The sequence below is a fragment of the Balaenoptera physalus genome (genome assembly GCF_965194825.1).
Source record: "Balaenoptera physalus genome assembly, chromosome: 5".
Classification (NCBI taxonomy): Eukaryota; Metazoa; Chordata; class Mammalia; order Artiodactyla; family Balaenopteridae; genus Balaenoptera; species Balaenoptera physalus.
In genome coordinates, this window is record NC_138884.1 from 128,445,808 (window position 1) to 128,460,438 (window position 14,631).

The 14,631-nt window shown below is 39.6% G+C and overlaps 1 protein-coding gene across 2 annotated transcripts in view; it reads right to left on the reverse strand.

Moving 5' to 3' along the window:
• The window catches only part of SEC24D (SEC24 homolog D, COPII coat complex component), a 121,659-nt gene that overhangs the window by 63,293 nt on the left and 43,735 nt on the right, over nt 1-14,631 (reverse strand). For both annotated transcript variants that reach the window (XM_082462768.1, XM_082462769.1), the window contains exon 8: nt 5,126-5,253. In XM_082462768.1, coding sequence (XP_082318894.1) covers nt 5,126-5,253 — 128 coding nt within the window. The remainder of the gene's footprint in view (nt 1-5,125; nt 5,254-14,631) is intronic.

Below are 14,631 nucleotides of genomic sequence, written 5' to 3' on the forward strand. Positions count from 1 at the left end.
CAAATAGGTTTATGGGCTTCCCTGGTGGCGCAGTGGTTGAGAATCTGCCTGCCAATGCAGGGGACACGGGTTCGAGCCCTGGTCTGGGAAGATCCCACATGCCGCAGAGCAACTGGGCCCGTGAGCCACAACTACTGAGCCTGCGCGCCTGGAGCCTGTGCTCCGCAACAAGAGAGGCCGCGATAGTGAGAGGCCCGCGCACCGCGATGAAGAGTGGCCCCCGCTCGCCGCAACTAGAGAAAGCCCTTGCCCAGAAACGAAGACCCAACACAGCCATAAATAAATAAAAAATAAATAAAAAAAAAAAGAGTGGGGTAAAAGATATAACAATTGAATGCAATGGGCAAATCTTGATTGGGTTTAAAAAAAAAAAGGTTTATGTGAAGATGAAATAAATAAACATACATTTAAAAACTGATAATTGTGCTCAATGAGTACTCTATAAGTTTTGACTATTATTATTCTCTCTAGCTACTCTAGTAGCTGTTATAGATGATACTTAGTCCTTGCGGGGACAGGGAGTATGCGAGAGAAGAGAGGAGACCCCCAAGCCCAAGCCTTAATGAACCCCAATATTAGATGTCAGGAAGGCAACAAAGGGAACTAAAATGTTCCCCGCTTGTGAAGCAGGAAAAATACACCAGAAAGCTGTCATGGAAACCACAAGAGGGGAAGCTGCCAAGAAGGCCCAGATCCTTGGCGACCTAGACTTTCATCCAGGCAGCGGTAGAGTGGAGCAGTGATGGTTCCCTAATGCTAGCGGCTCTCCACGTTCAGGTCCAGTTAAGCGCCCAAAGAGGGAGACAACTTTCTTGAGGGCACAAACTTTAGGAACTTCTTCCTGGTGTTTTAGCATCCCTTTTACATTTCTTTTTTTTTCACCTTTAAGTCTATTTCAACAAATAAAAGTAAAGTATTCTTTAAAATAGAGAATGTCTTCATTCAACCCAGGACACACTGCTATATAAGAAATAGTAATCCTTCTCAAATACAGTATATCCATTAAATAGCTTACAATTTTGTTCACTGATTTTACCTCAATTATATACATAATATATATAAATTAATTATATATAAATATATATAAATATTCATATGTATAATATGTAAATATATCTTTGAGTAATCCTGTTCTTGAAGGTCTAAGAAAAAAGGAAAGGCTTCTGTAGAGAGAGCCTGAATAGAGAAAATACATTTACCTGGTCAGCACATCGGGTCTATAGCAACATGAAAAAACTAGAGTGTGTTATTTGCTTAAGCAGAGCTTCACCCTAGGTCAGATTCCGAAAATAAGCCATCACTCTAAACTCATCTGCTTATTACTTTGGAGAGCACAGAAACTAAAAACAGCATAAGTTTCACTAAGGGAAAACCTTATGCTGGTGAGAAGGTACTATTTGGTTACATCAAACAACTTCAGAAAACAGAAAGCACACATATTCAGTGTGTGTATGGAATGTGTATATACGTTTAGGGGGAGGCTTGGACTAATGTTTGAAACCTTTTTTCAACCAAAAAACTAAATACAAGGTTTCATTTTCAGGAAACGTTACTGAATAATTTCATTGTTAATATGAAATGGTGATAACAAGAGGGTGGTTACACATTCTGGTTTGGGGTCTGGAGAACGTTGAATTTTGTTCTGTTCCTTGCATGCATGACCCAGGTCAGCTGTCTCGTGGGGAGGGGGCAGGCAGGAGAGGTTTCTGCTAGCATGTAGCTGAAAACTGCAAACTCATTGCCACGAACAAGATGCACTCAAGCTAACCCTGCTGGGGAGCGTACATCCCATACTGATACACAATAAAGTTGCTGCCTAGATTTCTTTCAGGGTAGAACTGTCATCCTCTCCTGATTATGAAAATAACAGAAGATCACTGCAGAAAGATTCAGACAGTACGGGAATGAGTGAGACAGCGTGCACATCTGCTGCAATCCCATGCACGTTTATGTTCATATATTTCCTTCAATTTTAGGATTCATGTTCTCAAATTTTCACATTTCTGAAATCTGCAGGTAACTTAAAATTGACACCTACAGTTACAACAGTGTTTGTCTTACTAATATATCATACTACACAGCCATTACAAAGGATAAGGCCGCTCTGTAGGTGGCAACATGAACGAAGTGCCAGACATATTAACTGAAAAAAGAACAGGGCCGAACAGTGTGTATGCTATACTATCATTTATATATTTATTTTTTTTAAGGATGGATATTGATATGCTGGTATATGCATATTTATTTCTAGAAGGAATCACAAAGAATGGGTAAAAATTGTCCGTAAGGGTGGGGAGTGGAGTAGAGGGGTAGGAATGGACCTTTTTCATTGTATACCCTTTTCATCTTTTGAATGTTTATATTTTACTTATTTAAAAGTAACCGATTCATTAAAAAGCAAAAAATACTACATAGTGTTATGGATACATGCATATGAAGTCAATATATAAAACCCACATGTAGGAAGGATTACACATCAAATTCATTAGTGTTTGTGTCTGGAGTGGGAGGGCAGAGAAGAATGGCCTGATTAGAGGAGACATCCTATGTAGCTATGAAGTTTTAATTCTCAGAAAATGATCTTAAGCAAATACGACAAAATATTAATATTTGTTAATGATGGTGGTATGTACATGGGTGTGATATTATTCACTAGTACTTTAAATGTTGTTCAAAGGATCAAGATTAAAAAAACAAAAATCTCTCATGGATACTACTACACAGCCATCAGAACTGCCAAAATTAAAAAGACAATACCAAAGGTTGGAGAGGATGTAGAGCAACTGGAACTCAGACACCATGTTGAAAGGACAGTAAAATCATATAACCACTTTGGAAAATAGTCTGGCAGTTTCTTATAAAACTAAATAAACATGTACCCCATTAGCCAGCAATCTACTCACAGGTATTAATCCAGGAGAAATGAATACATATCCACAGAAAAGACTTGTACTAGAATATTTATAGAAGCTGCTTTATTCACAAAAGCCAAAAAGTAGAAATAGCCCAGCTGTTCATCAGTAAAAGAGTAGATAAGCAAACTGGTATATCCACACAATGAAATACTGTTCAGCAATAAAAAAGGAACAAACCACTGAAACAGGCAACAACAGGCAACCCAGCTCCTTAAAACATGATGCTGGGTGAGAGAAACTTACACAAAAGAATGTGTACTCTATAAGTCTATTTATATGAAGACCTAGAACAGGCAAAACAAATCTATGGTGGGGGAAAAAAAAAATCAGAACAATGGTTGTCAGAGAAGGGAGGTTATGAGAAGGGCTGGGAGGCTGACTGAGGAAGGGGCATGAGATAACTTTCTAGGGTGACGGTAACGTGCCATATCTTGATAGGGGTTTGGATTACACAGGTGCACGCATTTGTCAAAATTCAGTAAAATGTTTAAGGTATGTGCATTTTATTGTAAATGAATTTTGTCGCAAAAGGAAAAATAATATATAACCAAATATTAAACCCTGGCTAATGATACGCATGCTGCAGTATTTAGGGGGAAGTATACTTATAACTGCAATTCATTTTGAAATGCATAAAAAAGATGGATTGATGGACAGATGGGTCAATGTGTGATAAAACAAGTGTAGTTAAATGTTAATGGTAGAATCTAGGTGGCAGGTATATAGGCGTTCACCATAAAATTCTTTTAAATTTTCTGTATGTTCAAACATTTTCATAATAAAATGTTGAAAAATATCTGGTTAAAATAGCTAGTTAGTATTCAAAACACATATATCTTATTTAGCATGGATCTCTTTGTCATTATATACTGGTCCACTTTATTAAGTATAGAGATTTTAAAGAGAAGTTTATGAGCATTACATTAAATTTCTGGGACCATCATAGAAGACACCATGCCTAAAATAAGTAAATACTGAATGTACTTCTTGATTTACAACTATGAGACCACACTGCACGTAAGACTGGATTTTAGGAATAGCCCAGTCTGTCTCCTATGCCCAGCTCTAACCCAGTTCACTATACTCTCAAAAAGAAGAGATGGCAGCATTCTGCTACACTCATAACACGAGTACGTGGACATCCCAAAGGGGATGAACGCCACTGCCATGTGGACACTGTCTCTCTACTCTTTCTTCCCTCCCTGAGGGGACACAAAGCAGGTCCCCTCCCCATCCCAGGCCACTTTACTCCCCATCCCGGCTGGCGTGACTGGCCCAAGAAAGGGTACAAATCTATTCTCTCTTAGAGATGCTCTACCTCTTGCTCAGGTGCTTCTAGGTGTGCATTAGATCAGCGACCTCAAAGGATCACTAAAGCCAAGCTGAGGTTTAAATTGGGAAGAGAATCTGAGGCTTTGGCCTTTTAGTGAGCGAAAGGAATCAAGAATTTAGTTCAGCCTAGCTTACTGGACCACTGTAAGGAAATTCCAGCCAGAAGTAAGGCTTTTCTTCACCTCCCATCTGACCAGCTCTGCTATAGTACCTTGTGTCTGTCTCCGTGTGCATGTGGGTATCCACCACTCAGGGGCATCAAAAGGAGGAATGGCAGCTGCACAGAGGAGATGCCCTGATCATAATATCCACTAACAGCATCCTAATACCAGAAATCTTAAATGTACACCACTTCTTGTCTTTTTTCCCCATTAACTATAAATTGGGTACATCTTCCCCAGTTGAAAGATACAGATTTATCTACCTCATGCTTTCTAATCATGCTGACTTTAAATAGGACTTTATGAGCATCCTGGCCCAGTGATTATTAAAGCAGATATAGCAGTAAGACCAAGGACCTTAGGCTCTATTATCTTCCTTTACCTGAGCACCTAGATATTGGGGCCCTGAACTAGGGCATAAGGGCCTCACAAGAGGTTTGGGTATTTGTCACTGTGTGACAGTCCATATTTCCCGTATATGTGCATTGTTACACTAAGCCAAAAAGTGACCCAGCCCATCAGTGTTTGGAATACAGGATGCCAAAAAACATAGTTTGTCAGATTTTTGTTTTCTTAATGAATTGCATGACTACATGTTTTTCACATTATATATACTCCAGCTTTCTGTTTACAATACAGAATAATGCATATGGAAATAATGATGAAAGAAGAATTCTGGAATTGATAAATTACTGAATTATTTTTTTTATCACTTACCTCATTTGAGGGAATCGTGGCAAAGGGTTTGATGATGGCAGCTAATGGAATCTGAGCTTGCTTGGCCATATCTGACGTGCATGGGAAACAGTATGTTGTGCAACGGATGTATCGAGGACTCGCATTGCCTGAAATATTCAAGGATGCATAGTTAAAATCTGCTTAGAAAAAAAATCTGCCCTATAATATTTAAATATTTATAAAGGTACTTCTAGGACTTCCCTGGTGGCACAGTGGTAAAGAATGCCAATGCAGGGGACACAGGTTCGAGTCCTGGTCTGGGAAGATCCCACATGCCACGGAGCGACTACACCTGTGTGCCACAACTACTGAGCCTGCGTTCTATAGCCTGCGAGCCACAACTACTGAGCCTGCGCTCTATAGTCTGCGAGCCACAACTACTGAGCCCGTGAGCCACAACTACTGAGCCCGTGTGCCACAACTACTGAAGCCCGCGCACCTAGAGCCTGTGCTCCATGACAAGAGAAGCCACCACGATGAGAAATGCGCACCGCAATGAAGAGTAGCCCCCACTCGCTGCAACTAGAGAAAGCCTGTGTGCAGCAATGAAGACCCAACGCAGCCAAAAATAAATAAATAAATAAATAAAATTTATTTAAAAAAAAAAGGTACTTCTAGACAATGCATTGTCTTCTTTGTAAAACTTCTTCATGATTTCTACAAAAAAGGTAGTATTGTCTAACTTTACAATCTATAGTCTAAGCACATTGTAGTTTCTTGTAAAATAAAATACTCTGCATTCTACTGCAAAAATATAAAAGAGATTTTAAAATTATTATTATTTTCCAGAAGCAGGGTGTTAATATAGCCGCTCAGAGACTTGAGAGGTGTTTAGATTCAATGGGAGAAATAAAGCAAAGGTACAAAACATAAGAATAAAATTTCTTCTTCATCCTCTTCTATCAATACATCTGCTATGGGAAAGGTAAGTATTTGTATGCCATTTCACATCAGCAAGTTATACTTTGTCAAATATGATTCCATTTGACTATGAGTTTTTTTTTCTAAACGTGAAATTCAATTTAGAAATGAAAATTCTAAATAATAGAAATACTGTTTTTTTAAACACCTTAATCTATTTTAAAAACACATTAGGTTTCCTGACCAAATATTTTTTTCAAGGCATACATGAGAATTAAAACTATATCCATGGCATGAAGAATATTTTTAAATCACCAGAATAACTTACCTAAAATAAATTTTGAATTAAATTATAATATATTTTGGCAAAAGAACATCAGATATTTACTGAGTGTCTACTAAGTTTTAGACTAGGTGCTTCCTTGCAGAGCTTATGTTCTCGCAGAGGACACAGACAATAAGTATTAAACTCAATAAATGAGTAAATTATATAGGACACCTTAGAAGATGATACATGCCATGAAAAAAGCATTTCTGGTTAAGGGGTGCCACAGTGGAAAGCAGACCGCAATTTTAAATAGTTACAGAGTTGGTCTTCATCACAAGGCAACACTTGAGCAAAGACTCCAAGGTGGCAAGGGATTTATCTGGCAGGTATCTGGGGGAAGGGTGTGCCTGGCCTGGTAGAGGCATGTCAGGAGCCTGACAGTGGGGCAAGTGGGGCACAGCAGCTGTTGAGGAGTTCAGAGAAGTCACAGAAGCCAGATTAGCTAGATGCTTGATACCATTTTTAAACCCTCTGGCTTGTACTCTGAATGAAATGGGGAGACACTGCCAAGCTTTGAGCAGAAAAGTGTTGTGATCGGACTTCGGCTGACTCTACCTGTGGTTTTCAGGATGGAATGTAATAGGCAGGAGAACCAGGAAGACCAGTTTGGAGGCTGTGCAGCAACAAGGTGAGAAACAGGGTGGCGGCAGGAACCAGCCTGAGAGCAGCACATTCTGGACGTATTTTGAAGGTACAGTGGCTTACTTGTTGATGGGCATGATGTATGAGGTGTGAAGATGGGGGGTATGACAGAAGGACAGGGTTAGGGATGACTCCAAAGTTTTTGGCCTGAGGAATCAGAAGCATGAAGTTGCCACCAACAGAAAAGAGAAAGGCTGCAGGAAGGGAACGGGTTTTTTTTTTTTTTTTTAAAACAGATGTGTGGGTGGAGATCAGGAATCTGGGTTTGGACATGTCCATTTGGGAAATCTATTAAGCAATCAAACAGTGATGCTGAGTAAGCAATTAGATACATGAGTCTTGGTGTTGGGCTGAAAGCTGAGCTGGAGATACACATTTGGGAGTTCTTAGCATATAGATGATATTTGAAACCACAAAACTAGATTAAAACCACCCAGGGAATCACGGTGGCCAGAGAAGAGAAGACGACCGAGGACTGAGCCCTGGGTCCTCTTAACATAAAGAAGCCAGAGGAAAAGGAGAAATCAGCTAAAGGACTGAGAAGGGAAAAAACAAGGGAGTCTGGGTGTGCTGGAGGTGAAGTGAAGAAAGCACATCAAGGAAAAGGCAGGAGCATCTGTGCCAGGTGGTGCCTCCAGATCAACATGACCGCTGGATTTATCAACGTGGAGGGTGGTGGAGACCCGGAAGAGAGAATTTTGGTGGAATGGGGGAGTGAGGAGTGGGGGTGCGGTGGGGGGGGCTGCCCAGAGTGAGTTTAAGAGAGAAAGGCAGGCGAGGAATTGGCAATAGTCCTTTCAATTTTTATTGTGGAGGGGAGCAAAGAAAAGAGGGGTAGCTGGTAAAAGAAGTGGATCAAGAGAACATTTTTATTTTTTTAAAATAGGAGAAGGGTTTTTAAAAGATGGGAATACTTGTGTAAAAGAAGAAATATTGATGACATAAGAATAAAGAAGGGAAACTTATGGTAGCAATACACTTGAGTACTGCACAGCAGGAGAGGCTGGCTTACAACTGGAGCACATTTATGGCCAAATCAGGAAGGCAGAGCCTGAGGACACATTACAACAGGGGGTTGATGTGATGGTGAGAATTCTCTTCTGATTGTCTACTTTTCTCAGAAAGGAGGAAGTAAGAGCAGCTGAAAGAAAGGATGGGAGGTTACCGGTTTCAGAAGGGATTGTGAAACAGTTACTAAGGAGAGTGGAAAAGCGAAAGGACTTGGGAAGGACAATGTGCTGGGAAGTTCATGGTCCTGAGTTTAAAGAGACCCTGCAGTGTGGCTGTGAGCCTTTCTCTGGCCATGTTTCACTGCACAGGTGGGTCCAGAATGAGGGGAAGGCTGGACCTAAGAAAGCTGAGTTTCTTTTCATCTTCAATCTATTACTGCCACATTTTACATTTTGGGGGGACCAGCTAGAAATATGGATCTTAATATAAAATATTCTGATTTTTATACAATGGCAACTAATTCAAATAGAAACAAATTATTCTGTATGATTAATTAACATGACTGTAGGCTGAACCCAGTTCGGGGGCTCTGCTGCAGAGGGTCTGAGAAAAGGGAGAAACGTGGTACTAACAAAAAGGATAATAATAATAACGATAACTGCCAATGGGTTAGGCATTATTCTAAGGCTGTTATATGTAAATTCACTTTCATCTCACAGTCCCCTATGAGATTGATACCCTATGACCTGATTTTACAGAGGAGAAAACTGAGACACTGCGAGGTTAAGGGACTTACCTTAATCAAAGGGTTAGTAAATGGCAAAAGTGGTATTAGAACCTATCACAATTCTCTACAATATCCCAGATAAGTTGGGTCCAGGTCTTGAATTCTGGATGAGGAGTTAAGACCAATCCTGTTTGCCCAGGGGCAATGATGGGACATTTTTTAGCAATATGATCAAATAAATACCTGAAGAAAATTAATCTATTTAGAATGTACTGGATAGCTTCTGGGAGCAGGAAAAAAGATCAGAGACAGGTAGATGGGTCCATTGCTGTAAGAATCCAGGTGAATACTAACACAGGGTAAAAGAAGAGTTTTAGCACTGGAATAGAAGAAGAAATATTGGGTTGGCCAAAAAGTTCGTTCGGGTTTTTCCATAAGATGTGACAGAAAAACCCGAAGGAACTTTTTGGCCAATCCAATATTAGGTAGTAAATGTAAATATGCTTGAACCCCTTTATTGTATATTTCATACAACTTAGATAAAATCTTCCTCATTATCATCATCACACAAAGTTACACACAGTGGGAAGTAAGAATTTTTGAATATTTTAAAGTATATTTTTTCATTGTACTCAATTTTCACTATGCAACATTTCCAATAATATATTGAAATTGAGTATGTTATCTTTAAAAAGCTTATTTTTTACAGTGAAATATGCAAATGACTGAGCTCGTGAAGGTGACTAAACAAACTTGTTACAAGAAGATAATGCACACAAAGAATAAAATTTTAAAAAAGCAATGAAGAATTTGTTTTTTAAGCCAGTATACAGAAGTGGGGCATGAAAGGTAAGGTTATAGCAGATAATTTAGCAACCTTGGTAATTAAGAGCCCAAACTCCTAATATGCTTAATAAAGAAACTTATGGGATAATCTGACTAAAAACATTCAATAAGTTATTCTTTCAACAAATATTTATGAAGCCAATCCCCATGTTAGAAACTTAGCGACAGGACAGAATGAAGCTTCTGGCTTCAAGGTCTGGTAGAAGAGAATAATAATAAAACAGATAATTGCAACATGGCTGGTAAGTATCACAGAAGAGCAAATCGATTATGAAGTGGCCCAAGGGAGGCAATGAGTCTGCCACGTGGATCAGAGGTGACTACACAAAGGATGCAGTGCTTGAACAGGGTCTTGTAGGATGGGCAGAAGGACAGAAACAAAGGACAAGTTGAGTCTTAAATTAGATCCTGCAGCCAAAGGCAAAGGAGTAATATTCTTTTTTTTTTTTTTTTTTTTAATTTTTATTTATTTATTTTTGGCTGCATTGGGGCTTCGTTGCTGCGCGTGGGCTTTCTCTAGTTGCGGTGAGCGGGGGCTACTCTTTTCGTTGCGGTGTGCGGGCTTCTCATTGCGGTGGCTTCTCTTGTTGCGGAGCACAGGCTCTAGGCGCGCGGGCTTCAGTAATTGTGGCACTCGGGCTCAGTAGTTGTGGCGCACGGGCTTAGTAGCTCCGTGGCATGTGGGATCTTCCTGGACCAGGGCTTGAACCCGTGTCCCCTGCATTGGCAGGCGGATTCTTAACCCCTGCGCCACCAGGGAAGTCCCAAAGGAGTAATATTCTTGAAGTAGGTGTTTCTCTTCACTGGCTTTGCCACTAATCAGCTGTGTGGCCCTGGGCGAATCACTTAACCTCTCTGGGCCTTAGTGCCCTCAGGTCTGTAAAGTGAGAGAGTACACCAAACGAAGTCCAAGGTTCCTTCTGTTTCTATACTTTATTTATATGTGTGAATTTGTGTGTGTGTCTGAGATCCTTGGGCTACATCCTAAAAAGTCTACTAATGCCCAGAAATAAACCCACATACCTATGGTCAATTAATCTACGACAAAGGAGGCAAGAATATACAATGGAGAAAAGACAGTCTCTTCAATAAGTGGTGCTGGGAAAACTGGACAGTTACATGTAAAAGAATGAAATTAGAACATTCTCTAACACCATACACGAAAATAAACTCAAAATGGGTTAAAGACCTAAATGTAAGACCAAATACTATAAATCTCCTAGAGGAAAACATAGGCAGAACACTCTTTGACATATAAATTGCAGCAATATCTTTTTCAATCCGTCTCCTAGAATAATGGAAATAAAAACAAAAATAAACAAATGGGACCTAATTAAACTTAAAAGCTTTTGCACAGCAAAGGAAACCATAAACAAAATGAAAAGACAACCTACAGAATGGGAGAAAATATATTTGCAAATGATGTGACCAACAAGGGATTAATCTCCAAAATATACAAACAGCTCACGCAGTTCAATATCAAAAACAAACAAACAAACAACCCAATCAAAAAAATGGGCAGAAGATCTCAATGGAGATTTCTCCAAAGACATACAGATAGCCAAAAGGTACATGAAAAGATGCTTAACATCCCTAGTTATTAGAGAAATGCAAATCAAAACTACAATGAGGTATCATCTCACACCAGTCAGAATGGCCATCATCAAAAAGTCTACAAATAATAAATGCTGGAGAGGGTGTGGAGAAAAGGGAACCCTCTTGCACTGTTGGTGGGAATGTAAATTGGTGCAGCCACTATGGAGAACAGTATGGAGGTTCCTCAAAAAACTAAAAATAGATAGAGCTACCATATGATCCTGCAATTCCACTCCTGGGGATATATCTGGAGAAAACCAGAATTTGAAAAGATACGTGCACCCCCGTGTTCACTGCAGCATTATTTACAATAGCCAAGACATGGAAGCAACCTAAATGTCCATCGACAGATGAATGGGTAAAGATGTGGTATATTTATACAATGGAATATTACTCAGCCATAAAAAAGAATGAAATAATGCCATTTGCAGCAACATGGATGGACCTAGAGATTATCATACTAAGTGAAGTAAGCCAGACAAAGACAAATATCATGTGATATATGATATCGCTTACATGTGGAATCTAAAAAAAAAAAAAAAAGACAGGAATGAAGTTATTTCCAAAACAGAAAGAGACTCACACAGACATAGAAAAGAAACTTACGGTTACCAATGGGGAAAGGAGGGTGGGGGAGGGATAAATTGGAGGTTGGGATTAACATATACACACTACTATGTATAAAACAGATAATCAGCAAGGACCTACTGCATAGCACAGGGAACTCTGCTCAATATTTTGTAATAACCTATAAAGGAAAAGAATCTGAAAAAGAATCTATATAAAACTGAATGATTCTGCTGGACACTTGAAACTAACATGATATTGTAAATCAACTATACTTCAATTAAAAAAAATAAATTAAAAAAAAGGCTACTAATAAGTATTAGCAAATAACCCAGGTTAGAGGAAGGGGCTTTACAGCACATGGGATGTGACTGGGCCGACTTCAGGGCTCCCTCCATGCCAGGCAGCTCTTTCTTTTTGCCAAGGGCTGGGCTGCAGGCTATGGAGAGATGATAATGACGCTGCCATCCTAGTCTTTCCTTCTCTTTCTGCTTCTTCCTCATACTCTTTCCCTACACGTACCATATGACCCAGCAGTTCCACTCCTAGGTATACACCCAAGAGAACTGAAAGCAGGAACTCAGAGAGATACCTGTACACCAATGTTCATAGCTATGGCTATTCACTGTAGTCAAAAGATGGAAACAACCCAAATGTCCTTCAAAACATAAATGGGTAAACAAAATGCAGCATATACATAAAAGTGAATATCATTCAGCCCTAAACAGGAATGAAATTCTGATACATGCTACAACATGGACGAACTTCGAAAATATTATGCTAAGTGAAATAAGCCAGACACAGAAGGACAAATATTGTATGAATCCACTTACGTGAGGCACCTAGACCAGGCAAATTCATAGAGACAGAAAGTAGAATACGAGATACCAGGGGCTGGCGGAGTGATTGTTTATTGGGTACTGACTTTCAGTGCAGGTTGATGAAAACGTTCTGGAAATGGATAATCACGATGGTGCACAACACTGTGAATGTAATTAATGTCACTGAATTGTACACTTAAAAATTATTAACACAGCAAATTTTATTGTATGTGTATTTAACCACAATACTAAAATCACCTCTATGTTCAAAAATAAAACAAAAAACAAAAAACAAAAAACTCTGCACATGCTGCTCCTTAACACGTACACTCTCTCCCACTGCCAAACCTCAGCATGTCCACTCCGCTGCCTGGCAACCTTTTCCTCTCCCAACGTCTCCACTTCTGTTCCGGTTTACACCTGCCCACTTGAGACTCAGCTTAGTTGTCCCCACTCTAGCAGGACAGGCTGGGTTTGTTACCTGACATTTCAGTTCCCACAGCAATACTCCTTTTATCCTGCTATTATAACAGTTTAATTAATACTCAGTTATCTCTTTTTCCCTGCCAGATGGTACACCCATTTAAGGATAGAACTGTGGCTTTTATTTCTGAATAGAGGCAGTAGGTGAGTGGTTAAGAGCATGGGCTCTAGCATCAGAATGCTGGGGTTCAAATTCTAGCTTTGCTTCCCATTAGCTGTGTATCTTGCGTAAGTTACCTAAGCATTCTGTGCCTCCGTTTCACGTTCTGTAAAATGAGAATGATATTAATGCTTATCTCATTAAGTTACAGGGGGGATTAAGTGAATTAACCCACATAAAGTGTTTAGAAGACCATCTTAACGCACAGCAAGCACTTAATAAATATTAACCACATTGGTAACAGGTACTGAATAAATATTTGCTGAATGAGTGAATGAATGAATGAACAAGTACGATCCTGCTCCTACGCAGCTCATAGTCTCGTGGGAAAGACAGACCCAAAGCACAGTAAAATTTAATGGAACAAGAGCTATGAAAGAAGTGAATACAAAGCACTGTGGGGGAAGAAACTGTAGGAGATTTCGAAGAAAAAATTAAATTGAGTTTAGAAGAACTAAGAATTTCCCAACGAGAAGGGTGAAAGTTATATATACCGAATACATTTATTCAATAGATATTTGTTGGGCAACCATTATATTCTAGATACCAGGTGAATTTCTAGGGGTACAACAGCGAACAAAAAACAGTCCCCAGTCTGTTGCAGAGAAAATAGTACAAAGTGAGAATCAGAGACAGGAGGGGAAGGGGATGAGTTTGGTAATGGCTGAGGCAGATGCAGAGGAAGAAACAGGTGAGAGACGAGGCTGGTAAGGAATATTCTTTAGGTCTGTAAAGTGCCTCAAACTAAAATATTAAATAAACAAATAAATAAATATTAAAAACATGAACGTAACACTTACTATTAGGTTGAAATGAAATTGCCATTTTTGTAGGTCAACAATAATAGAAAAAAAAATCAGTAATTTCATATAGCTCAACCTATTATATACCAGGTCCTAAGTGCTTAACAAATGTGAATTCATTTGACAAGTTTGGATGGATTCTGTAAGTGGTCAGGAACAAATTATTTTTAGAATAGGAAATGAAGTAATCTGAAGTGTGTTTTAATATTAATACCTATAAGAGTAACATCATCTGTGATTTACATCAACCCCCTCTACATGTCAAGCCCCCTACATACATATAAACATACATACGTGTGCACACACGCACACACGAGTCATCTCTGACCCGTACACTGCCCCTGCAGGGCAGGTCTTAGTCCTAACATCTTACAGCGGGCGACACTGAGGTTCGGAGAGGTGGGATAAGCAGAGCTCAGGACACTAAGGAAGAGACCCTGGATTTGCGTGCAGGCGTGTGAGGCTCCCAATCAGAGCTCTTTCTGCCTCACTGTGCTGCCTGCCCTATAAGGACAGTGCCAAAGGCAGCACAGAGGAGGGACTGAAGACAGGGGAGCCCCATCTGGAAACTGGTGGCTTGACAACTTTGAGATGAGACAACACGATTGCCTGTATACCAATGTTATATTTCCAGGATTGAGTATATGACCCATTAAAAGGGTTTATTCAGAATCTGAGACGCCACATCTCATCAGGCTAT